Raw genomic sequence first — 19,702 nt, forward strand, 5'->3', positions numbered from 1 at the left:
GGGGACTTAAATTTAAAAAAGAATTTTAACCAAGAACAACAAATCAAGATTAATTTGAAATGCAAATCTAGAAAATGCTGCAATGAAGAAAAAAAACACAACTAATAATGAATTATTAAAGAGCACATTGTCAAACAACACACGTTCGTATTTGAAACTTGCAGTTTGGGATGACTTGATCGAATAATAACAAGAGAAGAAATTCAGCCTGAAAAAAAAAAAGTTTAATTGAAAAAACAAATAAAAATCAAAATATCAAAAAAAAAACTGAGATTTTTTTTAAAAATCACCTGCAAGCTTGATTGGGAAACCAAAGAAAAGTCTCTTAAAGATTGCAGTGCTTTATCATCAAGATTTCTAAATGTAAAAATAGCATGTCCAAACGTGAGAATTGTTATTACATGTATAAAATTCTAATAATAACAATAATAATAATAATAATAATAATAATAATAATAATAATAATAATAATAATAATAATAATAATAATAATAATAATAATAATAATAATAGTAACAATAATAATAGTAATAACAACAACAACAACAATAATAATAATAATAATAATAATAATAATAATAATAATAATAATAATAATAATAATAATAATAATAGTAACAATAATAATAGTAATAACAACAACAACAACAACAATAATAATAATAATAATAATAATAATAATAATAATAATAATAATAATAATAATAATAATAATAATAATAATAATAATAATAATAATAGTAACAATAATAATAGTAATAACAACAACAACAACAATAATAATAATAATAATAATAATAATAATAATAATAATAATAATAATAATAATAATAATAATAATAATAATAATAATAATAATAATAGTAATAATAACAATAATAATAATAATAGCAGTAATAATAATAACTATAATAATAATAATTACAATAATAATAATAACAATAATAATAATAATAATAATAATAATAATAATAATAATAATAATAATAATAATAATAATAATAATAATAATAATAATAATAATAACAACAACAACAACAACAACAACAACAACAACAACAACAATAATAATAATAATAATAAAGAGTACCTTTGCATCATTATGAAAAAATTTGATAAAATACACGATCCAAGCATTGCAACAGCCAAGAAAGGGTCATCACTGTTACATAATAAAGCTTTCTAAACAGCATAGAAGTCATATAACCAAAAATGAAGGTTTAATGTATGTTCATTATGATCATATACATACATACATACATACATACATACATACATACATACATACATACATACATACATACATACATACATACATACATACATACATGCTTTTTACAAACTTTCTCAAATCAGCTGAAATTATTATCAAATGTTCATTATAATTTGATAATTTAGTGGTTTGTATTATTAATTCAATTCATAATACAAACCACTAAATTATCAAATTACAATTGTTAATCAAAATTTAACTTTTTTTTTAAAAAGACTTCCGTTCAAAAGTTTAAAACAGTAACATAACCTGCAATTTAATCAAGTTTTTGTAAGCAAAAGCATAATTAAACGCCAAAATATTTGTGAAATTTAGTAACTAGATTATTTTGAGATACTTTGAAAGCAGTGAAGTGTAACTAATCCTTGAAATATGAGTGAAATTTTATAATTCAAGTTCATCATGATAAAGCATAGGAGAGAGGCTAAGGAAGTTTCAAATAATATAAGGAAATTAATTGTAAAAGCTGTGTCTTAAAGAAAGATTTCTGAGCTTTATGATGTTTCCACGAGATTTTGTTAGTGCAAAGCTTTTGAAGAGATTTCGTCAGTGCAAAGCTTTTGAAGAGAACCCTTGGAATGGAAGACCTAAAGTTACAACTGAAAAGATCGATATATTTTTGGAGATCCTCGCAAGACTGCTATTGAACTTAACACAATTATGCATCAGTTTCAAGGCATAAACTTGAGTTTCAATACAACTAAACGTTGATTGCATCAAAATAATCTGTATGGCTGACATCCAGTTAAGAAACTGTTGATATATGCAAGAAATTTGGAAGCCAGAATAAAATTTGCAATAAATCAATAGGTTAAAATCCCTTTCCTCTAACAAAGTTCAGAGTTCAGTAGTGTGGAATTAAGTATGCCAAACATCTAGTAGTAGGAGACAGACTTAATCCAAATGATCAGTTACCTACTATTAAACAAGGTGGAGAAATGTTATGATTTGAGGATTTTAGTCATGACAAAGTGGATCCCATTGATTGCATAATAGGTATTATGGACCAGAGAGTTTACTTAGTCATCATCAAGAATATTCTGTTGTCACATGCAAAGAATGAAATGACTCGCAAATGGATCTTTGAACAAGATAATGATCCAAAGCTTGTGCCGAATCTGTTAAGAATTATTTGAAATCACAAAAAATCAAAGTTCTTGAATGGCTCTCACAGAGCCCAGATCTAAATCCTCTTGAGCATCTTTAGAAGTACATTGACTGCCAATTAGATGGTAGAAAACCAACCAACAAAGGTCATATATATACTTTGATTAAGAATCTTGGTATAACATTCCTCAGGATGTTCTCATTAATTTAGTTGACTCGATGCCTCGTTGATGAGACTTTTGAAGGCAAATGGATATGCCACCAAATACTAACTGTCTTCTTGAAACTTTCTTATTAAAAAAATGTTCATAGTTAAAAAAAAAAAAGTTAATAATTTTTGAAATGAATTTTTATCAAAATTCAGTTGTTTCTAAACATGGAAGCCTTTTCAAATAAAAAATCAAATTTTAAATAAACATTATAATTTATAATTTTTGTGGTTTGTATTATGAATTTAATTAATGTAAAGAACATTTGGTATATATATATATATATATATATATATATATATATAATATATATATATATATATATATATATATATATATATATATATATATATATATATATATATATATATATATATATATAAGGGTGGGTCATTAAATTACCATTAATTTTTTCTTATTTTCATCTAAATCAAACTTTTCAATAATCATGTTTGCAAATTCCTCATTGACACTTGTCATTTTCATTCCCACTGATCGATAAGAAAGGGACTCTAACAGATGCCACAATTCAGGAAAAACACACTTGGAAGATAACTGTTTTCCACAGAAAATTCCAGATAAAATAGGTCTTGTAAATATTACTACTGTTAACTGATCTGTTTTTATTGAAGGAGAAAATAGAAATGATTGAGTGTAAGATAGCTCATGCTTCTTGAAATATTCTAAACACATTGAAATTTTCAAAAAAGCTTTACATTTAATTTGATCTTGCTTTTTTTTGAATTGGAAGATTAAAAGGAAATGTATGAAGACCACTTACCATATTGAATCCTTGAGCAGTCAGGATCCCAATCAATGTCTCGAGACTGTCGTCCATGAGGAATTGTTTCTTCTTCAAAATTTAACTAAAATCAAATGCAATCTTTAGGTTATTTGGCTGGTAATTTTACAACCCTTGCACTCAAATGCAGCATAAGAAAACTGTTTTTGAGAAAACTTCTATAACCCGGTGCTGGCAAAGCAACATCAAAACCCTAAAACATTTGCAACTCATGAAACCTCAAAATAAAGGGTGAAGTTAGAATTACAAATTTTTAAATGTTAGGGGGTTAAATTTTTTTTAAAAAGTATAACACATGATAAAATCTGTGTAACTTTTTTAATAATAAAAAAAAAAATTCATATTTAAAAAAACTCACTTTGTGTATATATGAAAAGTAGTTTGGATAAAATATTCCTCCAGAGCCAGGACTCCGTTTAAAATTATCTTCAATAAAACATATCAAATCTCTTTGAGTTTCTGTGACTAAAATGAATATTTAATAATAAAAAATATTTATAGCAAATATACTTGAATGTAGATATGTAAGAAAGTAAAATCTCTTTGATATAAGAATATGTGAATGTCTTTAATTCTGTTTGATTCTTATTTAACACATGAGCAGTTTACTAATTTCAACTTCTGTATCCAGAATAGTTATTACATTCCAGATCCTTGATTTTCAAACTCAACAGAGAAAAAAAAAGGAAAAAAAAATAGAAGAAAACATAAAGTGTTTTTTCTTTTATGATTATTGTAAAACATAAAAAAAAGATTAATAATATTTAAAATAAAATATTCTAAACAAAGATTTAACATCATTAGGTTAAAACCTCATACCACTCCAAACTAAGCTTTGGTAGGAATCCCTAAGATCAAGTAGAAGCTTATTCAGTAAAAAAAAAGCATCAGCTCGTTTAAAAACTAAACGCATCCAGAAATCTCCATGGTCAAACTGAATAAAACAATACAAGTGCTGTGATAATATTTTGAAACAAAGAAAACTGCAACTGGTGTAACAGCAGCAGTTATAATACCAAATTTAACTTTAAAATCAAATAAAAGATTTAGAGAACTTAATGAGAAAACAAAAAATACAACAATAAAAAAATACCACAGGGAACTTTAAAGCGCATATTTGAAAGCCCATGCGCACCATTTTAACAAGAGCTTTTGAAATTGCTAAGATGATTTGAGAATTGTATATCATAGATAAGCCAACATATGATTGCTCATTTTTCAAAAGAAGTTGGGCCATTAGTGGTGCTTTACTGAGCTGTACTTCATATACAACATTACTAATATCTGAAGCATTATGAAATTTATAAGAATCTATTGGGGGAACATGTTCTAATGAAACAAAACTACTATCAGTTTTAGAATTGAACACTTTCAATAAACTAGAGAAAGTGTCATCAACTGGTATATAATGTTTACATGACTGATCAGGTAAAGTATCTCCATGAAGTTCATGGTGATAAAAGTATTTACCCATTAATTGCATTACATATTCAATATCATTGTGTAGAATAACATCAGAAACTTCTCGATCTGCTCTTAAAAAAACTAAAAAATCTTCCATTTTTTCCTTTAGTCGCATTATTTCACACTTGTCAACAGCTCTAAGTATCACCAAGTTCATTTCTTTCCCAATCATTTTTCTTGTATCATTTCCCCATTTTGTACTGAAAGGTTCATGTAGAACAAAGTCAGTTACTTGGGTTACTGACATTTGGGAAATATATTTAAACCCTAGCAGCTCTAAAGGTGGAATGTATAAGAAAGATGCTGCAGAGCTCTGTGAAATCTGACGCCAAGCATTTATGCAATTAAAAAATAAATCACCAAAGACAATTCTGAAAAAAGTTGACATACTTCTTACTAATGTTGTCCCATAAATTACAACAGCTATAAAGTTGAGTTCAGGAGTATATGTGTTCATTCTAACTTTAGCAATAACATCACCAAAGTCAAATGGAAATTGATCGGGTATTAATTCTGATGTCTTTAACAAATCATTAATGTGATCATTAAAGACCAAAGCTAAAACTAAATGTTTGGTAGAATGAGCTTGGAGATAAAAACTTTCATTTCTGTTATGTGACTCTTTATATTTAATGAGTTTATCATTGCACAACAGCTGCAGGCTTTCACCAGTTATAGGTTCAGTTAATATGCGACGTAATTTTTTCACAAGTCCAAGTAAACGGAAAGAACAACTACTTCCATGAAAAATTAACAAAGTCTGTTTCTTCTCACCATTGCTGGAAAGAGTTTTGCTATTTTGCTCTGTAATTATTTTCCATGCATACTGATCTTCAAGCGAAATGCAGAGTTTACACATTGCTTTTAACTGTAACCCTCGTTTTGCAGCAAAACTAATTATGAAAGCTAAAAATGAAGATGGAACACAAGAAGAGAGAAGTAAACAAGAGTAATAGGAGTAACTTGCTAGAAGAGATAGGTTTGAAGCTTCTATGCTCCATTTTTTCTTTTGGATCTGAGCACCACAAGTTATTGAAGACAGTATTTTATGTTCATTGATCATCGTGTGAGCTTCATTGTAATCTTTAAAATGTGGTCCAAACCACTGAACAACTTGCCTATAAGCTATCTTGCTATTGACAGCATAATTTATTATAGGTTCCTCATTATTATCAAGCAATGATTTATCTGTATGGAAATTTATAGTTAGTTTGTTTAGCTCTTTACAATTACAGAGAAGTAGTTTTCCTTCTTGGACTGTAGCAGCACTAACCTCGTTTATACAAACCGCAAGTATGCTCTGTGTGTTCTTAGCTGAAACTAAATAGTAAAAACTAATTTAGAATGAAGGAAATTTTATATTACTATGTTTAAAAACGTATGCCTGCTAAATACAAATATAAACTATAAGCTATTATAATCCTACCATTTACAATGTATCCTATTCTTAAACCAACTATCTCAACTGATTCATCTCGCATCCTCTTCATAAAAGAAGACAATTGTTTAGGAGACATAGACGAAATATTTTGAATTGTTATACATGTAAACTCTTGCTCAGGAATTGCAGAATCAAATCGCATTAAAGAGCTTTTTGCAGATTTATCAACTCTGTGAATAGCTATTGATGACTTCATAGCTAAAATACGGTGTAGAGTAAATGGATCTGGACTAATGTTAATAAAAGATGACAGCTTTCCATGGCCAGGTATTTCATATTTTTCCATTTTCCTATGTTCTAATTGTTGCCGAATTGTAGTGTCACATGTAATTGGTTTTAATTTTCCAATTTCTACAACATTCCATATTCTTTTTAAAATTTGTTCTAAATATGTTGTGTTTAAAAACTGAGATACAGCATGAAAAAAACTTGACCCAAGTTTTGATTTCTTTACCTTATGCTGATTTGTGTTCTGATTCTCAGTAATACCAACAATTAACAGAAGTTCGCCATCTAAATTCGCTTGAAGTAAGGAAACAACATCAAATGGTATTTCAGTGAGTTGAGAAGGAATCTCCCATTTACTTCCTTGCAACAAAAGGAGGAATAGAGTGACCAACCCAATGTAAATATCACTTGCTAATGAATCAACAACTGGGCAAACAGAATCTGAGATTTTCACAACACCTGGTGAATCCAAAATAATCTTTAAGGTTAAAATCTGTTTATTTGTATCTGGCATAAATGCATAGCCTTCTTCATACGATACACTCTAATAATAAAAAATAACTTATCAATAAGAAATTTAAAGCTAGTATCAATAAGTAATAGTGAATTTATTACAAAATTCAAATGTCGTAAAAAGTATTTACTCAGAGAAAAAAGAAAAGAAAAAAACAAAAACAATTTTTTTAAAAATTTATTCAAAACTATTTATAATCCTTTCCTTCTGCATATTAACCTACTGACTTAAATAACAAAATCAATTACGTATAACTGTAAACCAATATGAAATATGATACAAAATAACAAAATGTTGTTGAGAAAGAAACTTTGCTATATGCTATTTAAAATGTCTAATCCTAAATAAAGGAATTTACTTACTCAAAAAGAACTTTTAAGAACACAAAAATATAACTTTTTCTGATACTGTTAAACATAAAACAAAATGGCTACCTGATCATACAAAAGTTTCTTTGAATCTAAAGTATTTTTTTCTTCAGTGACTTGCGGATTTTTTACATGTGAACCATTTGTCAATGCACTGTTTGTATCATAGGAGAAATCTGATTGGCTTACATTGCCACTGAGTGATTTGTTTGTTTTTCTTTTTTTCTTTTTCTTTTTTTTTTTATTGGTGTCTGTTACATGAATATTATTAGCATTTAAAAGCTCACCATTAATCAATACATCATTATGTAGATTATCCTGAACTATGTCTTGCTTATTTTCTGAGATCATAATAAAACTATCATAAATGGTGTTATCATTTTCTGGTTTATTCAAAATTATCTTGTTCCTATTAGCGTCAGTATTACTAGAAGCAGGATCAAAATCCCCATCTTTGCAACTGTTTGAATTCATTTCAGAGATCTAAAAAAAAAATGACAACATAAATGCCTTAAACAACATTTAAGATCAAAAATTAATTTTCAGAAAGTCATTCTTCAAAGTCGTTCAAAGAAAATGATTATCATAAAATTTCAACTTTTACAAAGTTTATAAGCTTAAGAATTTTTGCTACATATATATATATATATATATATATATATATATATATATATATATATATATATATATATATATATATATATATATATAAACACTATGTAATAATAAATACTATATAATACTATATAATACTATATAAAATACTATATAATACTATATAAATACTATAATAATAAATACTATATAAATAATATTATAGGGCAACTGATGATCACATAAAGGAAATGTTTTTATATTTCCTTTCACGTAATGAGAATCTTAACATGGAGTTTGTTTATGAAGTAGAGATAAGTGTTCTGTGTATTTGTTCATAAAAATATCTGCAACAATTTATAACATGCAACAAAGTGTAATATCTTCTAAATGGATACCCTGGCTTATACATCCATCTAGAAACTTAGCAAGACATCACAGGATAACATTTCATGTTTTAAAAAGCTTTATGTAAGTTTACATAAAGCGAAATGTATTTATTTCCCTCAACTTCTGTGTCAGAGTTTTTAATATGAATCATTCGTACTTCTGGAAGATTTCTAAGACGGAAGTGCAATAAAACTATAGTGCAGCTCTGTAAACTGCAACTCTGTTGTTCTGTATGTCTTTAAAGTAATTTTACAACTTTTGAAAAAAAAAAAATTTAATATAATCTTCTCAAAAAAAAATACTGTTTAATTTATATTAACATATAATATTATTAATTATTACATAACTATGGTCTAAATAATGAATGCAAATGATATATTAACACAACTCAGACATAAAAAAAAGCTTAGGTATAAATTAAGATAAACATTAACACACACAAAATTTTTCAACCTAAATATTAAATACTACTACCTCTTTTTTATCACCCTGTATATCTGTTGAAGAGTCAGAGATATTTTTATAAGTGTTGGAAGAGTATTCTGCAGAATAACTTATCTCCTTATCAATATCTTTGAAAAATGTTTGGTTATTTGTTCGTAATAATCTTTTGTCTATTCCAAATTCAGTGCTCTGTGTTTTTAAATTATTTGCTTTATTTAGTAAAGGAGTTTTTGGTTTATTTTTATTCTCTTTAGATATTTTATTTTTTGTTACTCCATCAGCTGAAAAAAATGAATCCGTAAATAAGCTCTCAAACACATCTTTATCTACATTTTTTTCTGGACTAGCAAATTTTCTTTCATTATCCCTGTCTTTTTCTAGAATATCAGACCAATCAACAACTTCTGTTTTCATATCATTATCTACATAACTACATGACACAGAACCATACACAAGGTGTGAAAATTCTAAATTGAAAAGCAAAACAAATTTTTAAAAATAATAAAATACTAAATATAATAAAATACTAAATAATCTTATTATTATGAGATTCTTTTTCACAATATATTTTACTTTTTCATCAAACTTGTGTCCATCTTTACATCCTTAAGTTCAATTCTCACTCAAAATCATTAACAAATAAGAGCTCAGTCGAAGAAAATTTGAGCTATTGCAAAAAAAAATGTTGTTTTGTTTTTGGCTGGATATTCCATCTCTTTTTTCTAATGAAATATAAATTTTTCTTTGTATTTTATTCTAGCTATTAAAAAAATTGAGTGTACCATTCTCAACTTCCTCAAAAACAGTTAATTGTTTAATAAGGTCATTACCACTCTGATGATCAACTGTGCCATTTTCCCCTGAACACTCATTAAATGGTAAGTCTTCAGCAGCTTTTAAAATGAGAACATTTTTATCATGATCAGGAGCAGCTTGACGCATAATGCGATTTACCTCATCAAGCATGCTATCAACTGTTTTGACCATTGAAGTACTTGTACATACATTATCTTGCTTCTCAATTGAATTTTGAACTTGACCACTAAATGAAAATTCTATCTCGGGACTTTTAATCTTTTTTTTAACAAAGCCAGGTTTATTTTCTTTATCAACTTTTACAGCTTGAAGTTCTCCTTTGCATTCAAAAGGAGTAGGACTTCCAGATTGCTTTGCAGTGTTAACAATGCTTGCACTTTGCTGTTTTAATTTTTGACGCATTACTTCAATGTCCTCTTCATTATCAACATCATTTGTGGAACTAAGTAAAAAAAACTTATTTTAGATTTTTATTTTTCAAGCCTATAAAATAAATAATGTAAATACATGAGTATAAGTCCAGAACAGATTTGTTAACAGCTCCACTACCATGACAGGTATACCCATCTTAGATTTAGTCTTCAGGGACCAAAACTGATGGGTATACTCATCTTGCCTAAATTCCTTATTTAAAACTATTAGGCCTCTGAACACACATACAATATTTTTCAAAATTCTGGCCAGTAGATTTCTTTATACAGTCCAGAATTGTGCCATTTTGGGCTTTTTCTTTTAAGGAGGTGTGGCAGATTTGTTTTGTTTTGTTTAAATCTTAATTTTTTTCTTAAGGAGAAATTTTAAGTAAGTATAACCCTGTTTTTTTTAAAACAACATTTCCTCCTGCCCCCCTCCCCTATTTTTTGAGATGATAAACATATGTATTCTTCATGAATAAATTAAAGAAAAGTCAATTCATTAATGAAGAATGTTAACCCACTGCTCCCCACCCACCCACCCTGCCCCCTGATTCTGTATGTGTTATTGATTTTTTTTCTAGCTTTTATCAGTAAAACAAAGAAAAAATCCTAAATAAATAATAGATTTAAAAAAAAAAGAAAAACAGAGTATTTTTGTGCTGCCACTAATAATATTGTGCAACTTGACGCAATAAATATTCAAAACAGTATTGCATTTATGTGACTACATATGTATAGTATATTTTATAAATGTATTATAAAAGTATATGTAATGTTATATTAAAAACCTCACCACTCTTTTCCGTACCGTGCCGTTACAGCTTGGTTTAACTTATTTTTTTGAAATTCTTCCTAAAATAATAAAATAGAAAGCAATAAGAGCTTAAATATCATTTTTTTAATAACTGTTAAAAATTATGTCTTTCACATGATTTTGTTTTTGCTAAGGCAAGTTCTTACTCTTTTTTTACCTTTTTTAAAGTTAATGAAAACCAGGTTCACTCACTTTTGCATTTAATTGCATAAAATTGACTATTTAAAAAATGTACAATAAAAGAGTAAACTTTATAAGAGAAAAACTTTCTTACTGCAAATTTTGAATTGGATAAAAGATTTCCAGAATGATTCTTTGATTCAAGATTGCTCAACTTTTTCTTGTTCTCTTCTTTCAGTTCAACCATTGTATGCTCAAGTTTTGTAAGAAGCGATGAACTACTACTACCAGATTCATCAAGATAATCTGATTCATCAATCACATACTCAGTTCCTTGACATGAAACAGGGAGTTGAGCAATTATACTATCAAGCTCTGACTCCGTTGGAATGTCTAAATAATTTATGCCATCCAAAAACTTAAAATTTTCCTCGTATATAAATTTACTGCTCTCCATTGAAGTTATTTTATCTAAATAAATCAAAAAATTGTGTTGAAAAGAAATGTTAAAGTTTTTAAATGTTAAAAATTTTGATCTTAAAAGCCTTTATAAATCATAGATAAAAGTAACTTGCATAAAAGTGACATCTCTGGGGAATCTGACTTAACATAGTAAATTTAAAACAAAATGAAATAAAGTATAAGATGAGTTTGTAAAGTCATCATTTCAGAGAAAACAAAATAATTTGGCTAATATCTTCACAATGAAGTTTAAACTTCAAAAAAATGTACTTATCAAAACTATAAACAAAAAAAAAAATATAAATAAATTTTTTTTTTAAATTATTCAACAGATCTTTGTGTTTATTATTATAATTACCATATTCTTCATCAAATCTATGATTATAACTTTCAACAAGTATTCCACTGTCTTTTTTTTCATTGACACTGTTTTCTTGATCTTCATTAAGTATCTGTATGTCTAAATATATTGAAGCAAAAAACAAGTATATAAAGAAGCTAAACTGTTTTTGGCATAAAACATTTGACCTTGATAGTACCATATTAATTTTATTATAACTTCATAATTTTTTGATTGAATTTCAAGTTAAATTACTACTAGTTAGTTTTAATTTAGATCAAGACTAAGAAACCTTTACTTCATTGGTAACATTAGACTTGACCCTTTGTTATTTTTAAAAATTACCCATTAACAATAAATAAAATTTAATGAAAAGAAAATTTATAATTGCTTATCAAATTTCTTTTAGCATTAAAAAAAAATCTTTTAGAAAACTTAATGCAACAACATAGCTATCACTCTGCATATAATTTTCATAAAAACAACTATAAACTTCTCAAAAGTATTTTTTAAATATCTGAAATGGTTTACTGGATGGATCAAATATTTAAAGTTTAATGTTCTTGTAAAAAAAGAAATCGTGTCATTTAAAGCACAAAGAATAAAAATATACACTAATTAACTATCATAAGATCCACCTTTGACTTTTCAGAAGATTCACTATTTAAAAGATTCACTATCAAAAAGAATTACTGCCCAAATTATTCACTAACCAAAAGTTTTAAACAAATAAAAATTTCGGCAAAAGAAATTATATACCTGTATATAATTTTTTTTGGTACATTTAATAAGTAAACTAGTGCACAATATTTTCCAGGGGTTGAAACAAAATTGTTTAAGGTATGTGATGTTTTTATTGCAAATTATTTAAACTTTATCACTTTTTATGTTTAAATATAGAGATTTTTGGAAAACTTGATTTAGTCTATGCATTTTTACTGAGGTGACTAATCTTCCTGCTTTAGGGAGGAGAGTCCTCCTTTTATAACTACTGCCCTCCTTCAAAAAAAATAAACATAATTACAATCTAAAATGTTGCAAGTGTTATTGTTACAATAAAATGTTTACTTTATTTACATTTTTTTTTTTTTTGTTTTAAAAAAGTTGGTCATCTTATTTTTAGATATCAAATTTATATCAAATTTATATTATATTCATATAATATTTAAATTATGTTTTCATTAAACTTATTTCATACTTATATTACATTTACATTATATTTATGTCATATTAGTACAATATTTTTATTATATTTACACTACATTTATATTATATTTTTGTTATATATTGTATATATTTTATAATAACATTTTACATTTACTTTTTATATTATTGTATATTTATAAACTTGTACTTTGTTTGTTACTGTTTGTCATTGATGAAAAAACCAAATGTTGATGTTTAGTTCAATTACTATAGCCATAAAAAGATGATCATTTATTTTTTTCTGTTTTTTCTACAATGATAATTTGCTTGAAAACATTTATAATAATTTGCTTGTAAAATAGTAAAAAAAATCTCTTGACATCCTATAAATGCTAACTTTATATCTATAAATTTATAAAAGTAATACAATTTTTCAACTGACCTTTGTTCAAAACTGGATGAAATACCATATCTTCAAATAGCTCGTTACTTTCACTATCATACTATGTGTTAAGTATAAAAAAAGCAATAGCAAAGCATATAAGAACTACAATCTAACCAACACTAAAATATTTTAGGCAGTTTTGAGTATTCGAATGTCAAGTTTTATTTCGTTAACAATTCTTAAGTAAATAATTTAATAATATTTTATGAAAATAACAAAGAATAGAAGTTTTTGTAAGAAGGAAGTATATATACCTCAAGAAATTGAAGTAGACACAAGCTTACATAAACTCATAAAAATATCTTACAGAAAACAGATATTAATATTAAGCAAACCTCTGACTCTGAACTGTATGACGGAATAATAACTGTTGAAAGTGCATCAGATAATTGAACTTCAAAACATTTGTTACTCATTATAGCTAAGAGTACACCATTTTAAATTGATAGTTTTAACCTAAGAAATGTATATCAGTTTATAATTCTTATATACAAAAATATTAATATTAATCACTTTCAGTACATTTCTTGTTTATAAAAATATAACAAAAAAACAGGTGATTGAAAATGATTTAATACTTTACCTTAATAACATCAAAAATAAATAAACCACGTAACAAAATAACACATAAAACTTGTCTAAGATTCACATATTAAAGATAAACAACTTTGAGAACAGATTTTTATAACCAAGAATTAAATTTGTGTGTGTGTATTTTTAAGTGTATAAAAAATTTGCATTTTTATGATTAAACTTTTACATATATTTATGATTAAACTTTTATGATATCATAATAATAATACAATGCATAAAGCGTATAAACAAAATTAATTGTACCTAGAAATGATATTAGATGTAACACAGAAAGAAAAGTGAAATATACATTTTTTGAAAAACCTAGCCATTACTTTCAGCCTTAAAATTAGTTCTCTAAAAAAAATTGCAAATTTATTTTTAAAAAGTACCACTATGAAAAAGAGCAAATTTTTTTTTTTTTACAGAGTATAATAGTTTATGCATTTACAAAATAAGGAATTGTAAGATATATGTAAGAAATTTATTTTTACATTATTAGGCATTTAATACGTTGGCTATTGGACTTAGCTGATCTCAAATGTTTTTAAAAGTCTGAGTGTTGTATTCCTTGAACTATGCCAAGAAAAATTGCAATTTTGAGTTTTTAAGTATTTAAGTAAAAAAGAGAATTTAGATTTATTAACGAGGACTAAGGGCCATGGTTTGCTAAATGTAAATGCTACTTTTTTTTTATTATTTTTTAAGATGATTAAAGAATTTAAAGAGTAATAATTTTACAAGAAATCTTACCATTTAGTTTAACAGAAACCACTCTAATGATTTTTTTTTTTTAACGGAATTTTGTTATATTCATTTTCGTTACCATCAAAATAAAAACTGAAATAAGTTCAAACAAAAACTTGTGATATTTTTTTAAGAATTTTTTTAGAATTCTTTCTTTTTAGAGGCGTTTGTTGCTGGGTGGGCATCATTTACATTTTTTAAATAGTGGGGAGCAGTTTTAGAATATAGCTAGTGGTTGCATTTCGACTAAAATAGTTTAAAAATTATGAGCATTAGAATAAATAAAAACCTTCTAAAACTTCATTTTTTACAAATATTATATACTTGCAAAATGAAGTGCTTATGTTTCAAGCGATAGAATTTTTCATTATTTTAAATAATGATGACAAGGTAAAATAGTTTGCTTTCAAAACTTGTTTTGAAATTTATTTTTGCGCGGTAACCAGGGGTCAAATCCCTATAAGCTGAATTTCTAACTCCGAAAATATCGCAGCGTTCGGGTAAGATTAAGTATTCTGTAAGTATTCGCAAATTATTTCTCGACTTCCGGAAAATTTTTGAGCTAAGGTTTTGTTGTAGAAAAACGAAAAATACATTTTCTTCAATATTATCGTCACGTTAGCTTGTAAGGTTCAATCTTGAAACTTAAAACTAAAAGTAAATAAAGAATGACTTAAAAAGAATGCTCATTAACTTTAAAATAAACACTTTTTAAAACGTTTAGAGACGAGGCCACACGGTTTTTATGATTTAAAATTTTCGCAAGTCGACTCTTTTTCAAACCCACGCAATAAGACAATATACCTTGAAACACGAGCTACGAAAGACCGATAATTAAATGAATGTGTGTTAGAAGCTGAGCACGCAAGCTTTACACTAGATACGGAAATTGCCTATGGCATTATCTATTTCTGAGTCTAAAACCTACGCCCACTGTTTCGCCCAAATTTCAAAAACCAAAATTTTAAAATTTTAACGGAGCTGACCAAGCTAAATCGAGACAGAAAACGATCTTTCGGTCTTAGAACACAAAAATGCTGTAATGGAAAATTTTTATGTAAGCTAAGTAACTCATTCAAGTTTTTGTAAATCTAAATAAACATCAGTTTGAATTGTTTGAGGTTGTGTGACGTATTGTATAACGAATTGTGTGACGTATGCCTGTGTGTGTATGCTTGATTCCGTGTAATTTTGATGCAAGGCTCAAAGGTAGTGACAGAAGTTGTAGTTCTGATCTTTACATTTTTTTGATAAAATTAAAAATATATAACACGCCCACATAATACATGTCAATCTATTATGCTTACAAAAAAAATGCAAAATCTAACTACGTTTGAAATATAAAAAATTAATGAATACCCCATCTTTTAATAATCAACTCTGAAATGTGTACCCGCCTTTACAAACTAAGACTCCCCTAGATACTTTTCAAATTCTAAATAATCAAATAACTTTAAAAGAAAGAAACTTTATTTTAAAAAAAAGTGTATTTGAATTTTTCATGAGAAGATTTAAAATAATTTTTTCTTAAGTTTTCACCCAATTTAGCAGCAGCCATAGAAATTTTCTTAAGGCCCTTTTAATTCTCCTGCTCGGCAATAAGCTTAATCATTTCAGCAAACCTCTTGGTATGGTTGGTTTTTAGCTGGTACCTGGCAACAGAAGTTGATGTTTGACACCACATTTTTGGTAAGTTGTAATTGGGATAAATGTATTGTTAAAGTTTCTCAAGATAGATTCAGAAATGCTGAAGCTTGACTCGGCTTCTTATCGTTTGTCGAGAGATAGCTTTTTGATAAAAATTCCAGTTAAAAAAACTACACACTAATTCTACATAATATACTCTTCGTCTGAATGTCAAAACAGTGAAAGAGTTACGAAATAAACGATCCAAAGTAATTCCAAAATCAAGAATGTAAATAATTGCCGAAAAACCTCGCAACTAACTAGAAGCCATTATGTATCAGCTTTTGGCTGAACTTTTTAACTTTATGAACTAAACCATGGATCCTCCTAATTTTAGAAAAAATAATTTTACGTCAACCGATCCGCAAATTTGTATACGATTAGAGAGTAGACTAAATGATGGTGGATTTTACACATTTGGTCCCATTTTCGGAAACAACTATATGCTATTTTACGGAATAGTAATGATAAATGATAACAGTATATAACAATGAATAAAAATAAGTAATATTAAATGATAAAAATGATAAATATATTAAAAAAAAAAATCACAAATAATAATAAATTAAAATTGAAAAATAAAAAATGAAAACTCTTTTGTTATATACAAAAAAGTATTCGACATTTAAACCCCTCAGATTTTTTTCATTTTCTCGTTAAATCAAAATTATTTAAAAAAAAGAACTCTCTTTTTACATCACTTTCAGCCAGAACTTTGACTTTATAGAATAATAAAATGAAAGGTTCATATTTAACTGTTTATTTTGATTTGCTTTTTTTTTTTTTTTGGATGCTGAAGAAACTTCACAAAGTTTGGTGGGGTTTTTTTTTGAATAAATTTTTTAGGATTATCTTTTAAAGTAACATCTAAAACCAATAATTAGATTTTTACTTTTTCTTCGCTTTTTTTTTAACTGATTTTTTTAAGTTTCAAATAACGTGTTAGACACTTAACGTGAAATTAAAATTTTTTAAAAAATTTTTTAAAAACTTGTGATCTGAAAGACTTTTATTGCGTTTATCCTTTTTTTTTTTTAAATGCATTCATCCATCTTTAAAATTTATCTTCAGCGTTGGCATTCAAGTTTTGAAGATCGATGCACCTTTTATTTTTAGTGCGGTTTGTTAAAACCGAGGGAACAGACGAACATAAATAAGAACATTTGCTTCATCATTTCAATGAAGCAATCTTTGAATGTAATATTTTTCAAATATTCATACCAAAATGGCTTCCAAAAATACCAAAGTTTGTAAATAATAAGATGAGATAATCTTTAAGAAAGAAAAAGTCAGAGGTACAAATTTTGTGTCCAAAATTTTTTTTTTTTTTTTTTTTTTTTTTGTAGCTATCAGTTTATTTTTAGACGTAGGGCTGGTCCTCTCTCCATTAATATTTGAGACTGTCATTTTTTACAATTCAAATAAATTTTTCAAAGGTTATAAAGTAACGTTTCTTGCGTTCGCAATTTTAATACCTCGCATCAAATATGTTCCATTTGTAGTGTAGTATCACGTTTTGATAAATTACTTTTTATGGACCTAATCATCATCATCATCATCATCATCATCATCATCATCATCATCATCATCATCATCATCATCATCATCATCATCATCATCATCACCATAGTTAAACATTGAATTAGGGTTTTCTCCTCAACAATTAAACGTAACTATACAAACATTTAATAATATAATAGTTTAACGTAAACTTTTGTTTACTTTAGAATAAGCGGAAGAAGAAGAAGAAGAAGAAGAAGAAGAAATGAGTAAAAGTAGAAAGAATATACTTAATCAAAGAAAAAAAGCTTTAGGTGGATCTCTATTTTGGGATATTCCACACCATGGCGCGAGAAAGGTAATTTTAGAGTGGTCGCACAACCGAAAACTTAAAATGTCAAGTAGCCGCAGTTTCTATTATCGAGGAGTATTGCAGTATACATTCACTATAGATACATTGAAAAGTTTCGCTCAAAATCTTAATTTCATGGTTATTGTCCAAATTATAATCGCGGTCGTTTCAGTGTACTTATCAAATCGATTTAAACTAACTTTTGATGTTGATGTAAATCTGTTTGTTAATCCGATAGTTTTCCCCCTCGCTTTTTCAATCAATGCTGACTTTCAAAGAAGGGAAAAAGTTTTGGATGATATAGCAAATTTTAAATCTGCAGGAATGTCTTGTTTTTTTAGCTTACGAGATTGGAGAGTTGATTCAAATCTGGATATGAACTGGTTGCAAGCTGTGCACCAAAAGTTGAAGAGCATGCTTTTCAACATGAGAGAATACCTCTTAACGAAAAAACTTTCTCGACGCAAAGTTATATCAAAGGCGCTGTATGAAGATTTTAGTGATGCCAATCAACTTATAGAAAATATTCGAACAAGCAAATTACCGCTAAACTCTCCTCTTGTAGCACGAGTTTACCTGGTGCTAATGTCAATTTTTCTTTCGTTTGAGCGCCTCCAAGTCATTCGGGAATACCGCTCTCCTCGTTCTATTCGCTCATTCAATAAAATATTCATTTTTTTTCTTCCAGTGATTTTATCTCCGTACTTTACTTACGTGGGTGAGACAAACGAAAGTAAATGGACACCTTATGTTGTGTCTGTATTGGTTACTTTTTTTTTCTCCGCTTTGCAAGGTGTTCATGATAGACTAGATGACCCTTTTCATGGTTTGAGCGAAGATGATATAAAGCTATCTTCAATTGAGGAATGGATGCTTCATTCACTAGAGGTTACAAAATATAGATCCTTTTTAGTTGAACGGCCCTCAAAGTAGTTCGAACTTTTTTGCGGTCGAAGCAGTTTTTATTACAAAAGAGCCGAGACGCACTTTTGAAACTTCAAAGTCGAAGTAAATTTAATTTTATTACGACTTGCAATAAATAAATTCAGCAATAATAAAGCATTTTATTTGATTCTTTATTTACATGTTTATACTATTTACATTCGCTTTTAAATTGGCTTAAAACTGAACGGTATATTCAAAAGTAGTGACTAAGAAAAAGAATGTTTTTTTCAAATTTTATAATGATACATATGTATATATATACCCTACAAATATGTAAATACTGTAAGCTGAGATTTAAAATATTCTATCGTTTTAAACCATTACAATAAAAAAGCTTAAATTAAAGTTTGAAACCTTGGAAAATTAGGTTTATTTTATATTCTATTTATTTTAGATTTATATAAGATTGATATTGTATTTTAATAAATAAATATCTATTGAATATTAGTTTTAGGAAGTGTGATATTTAAATCAACAAAAGATAACTTTAATACCTCTCAGGACCA

At 27.0% G+C, this 19,702-nt stretch overlaps 2 protein-coding genes across 6 annotated transcripts; one reads left to right on the forward strand and one right to left on the reverse strand.

Moving 5' to 3' along the window:
* Positions 1-108: 108 nt before the first annotated feature.
* Positions 109-14,912, reverse strand: LOC149876311 (uncharacterized). 4 transcript variants are annotated; one of them, XM_090075499.1, is made up of 18 exons: positions 14,720-14,912; positions 13,729-13,849; positions 13,391-13,451; positions 11,821-11,922; positions 11,155-11,471; positions 10,860-10,918; positions 9,665-10,092; positions 8,865-9,301; positions 7,473-7,889; positions 6,282-7,068; positions 4,485-6,175; positions 4,211-4,325; positions 3,750-3,856; positions 3,371-3,455; positions 2,992-3,272; positions 1,091-1,182; positions 291-357; positions 109-208 (listed from the first exon to the last, which is right to left on the reverse strand). In XM_090075499.1, exons 2-18 carry the CDS (start codon positions 13,807-13,809, stop codon positions 131-133), a joined length of 5,205 nt encoding a protein of 1,734 aa, XP_089931625.1. In that variant the 5' UTR covers positions 13,810-13,849; positions 14,720-14,912; the 3' UTR covers positions 109-130. The 4 variants fall into 4 exon arrangements, with proteins under 4 accessions (XP_089931625.1, XP_089931626.1, XP_089931624.1 ...); XM_090075500.1 differs by having other exon boundaries at positions 4,485-6,169; positions 8,862-9,301; positions 14,720-14,832; XM_090075498.1 differs by having other exon boundaries at positions 8,862-9,301; positions 14,720-14,832.
* Positions 14,913-16,196: 1,284 nt separating this feature from the next.
* On the forward strand, positions 16,197-19,449 carry LOC149876312 (uncharacterized). Of its 2 annotated transcripts, XM_090075516.1 has the most exons (3): positions 16,197-16,402; positions 17,516-17,694; positions 18,127-19,449. In XM_090075516.1, the coding sequence occupies exon 3, from the start codon at positions 18,165-18,167 to the stop codon at positions 19,182-19,184; it is 1,020 nt and encodes a 339-aa protein (XP_089931642.1). In that variant the 5' UTR covers positions 16,197-16,402; positions 17,516-17,694; positions 18,127-18,164; the 3' UTR covers positions 19,185-19,449. The 2 variants fall into 2 exon arrangements, with proteins under 2 accessions (XP_089931642.1, XP_089931643.1); XM_090075517.1 differs by lacking the exon at positions 17,516-17,694.
* The last annotated feature ends 253 nt before the right edge of the window (positions 19,450-19,702 follow it).

This window comes from Hydra viridissima, unplaced genomic scaffold, assembly GCF_058129835.1.
Source record: "Hydra viridissima isolate aposymbiotic clone 2 unplaced genomic scaffold, HvirCarnegie_v1 scaffold_22, whole genome shotgun sequence".
In the NCBI taxonomy this organism is placed as follows: Eukaryota; Metazoa; Cnidaria; class Hydrozoa; order Anthoathecata; family Hydridae; genus Hydra; species Hydra viridissima.

Coding starts and splice junctions, on each gene's coding strand:
- LOC149876311 (XM_090075498.1), bottom strand. CDS start 13,809: ATGAGTAACAAATGTTTTGAAGTTCAATTATCTGATGCACTTTCAACA. Junction 9,302..9,664: donor CACAGTTGATCATCAGAGTG/GTAATGACCTTA, acceptor TTTTCAATTTAG/AATTTTCACACCTTGTGTAT. Junction 209..290: donor TTTCCCAATCAAGCTTGCAG/GTGATTTTTAAA, acceptor TTTTTTTTTCAG/GCTGAATTTCTTCTCTTGTT.
- LOC149876312 (XM_090075516.1), top strand. CDS start 18,165: ATGAGTAAAAGTAGAAAGAATATACTTAATCAAAGAAAAAAAGCTTTA.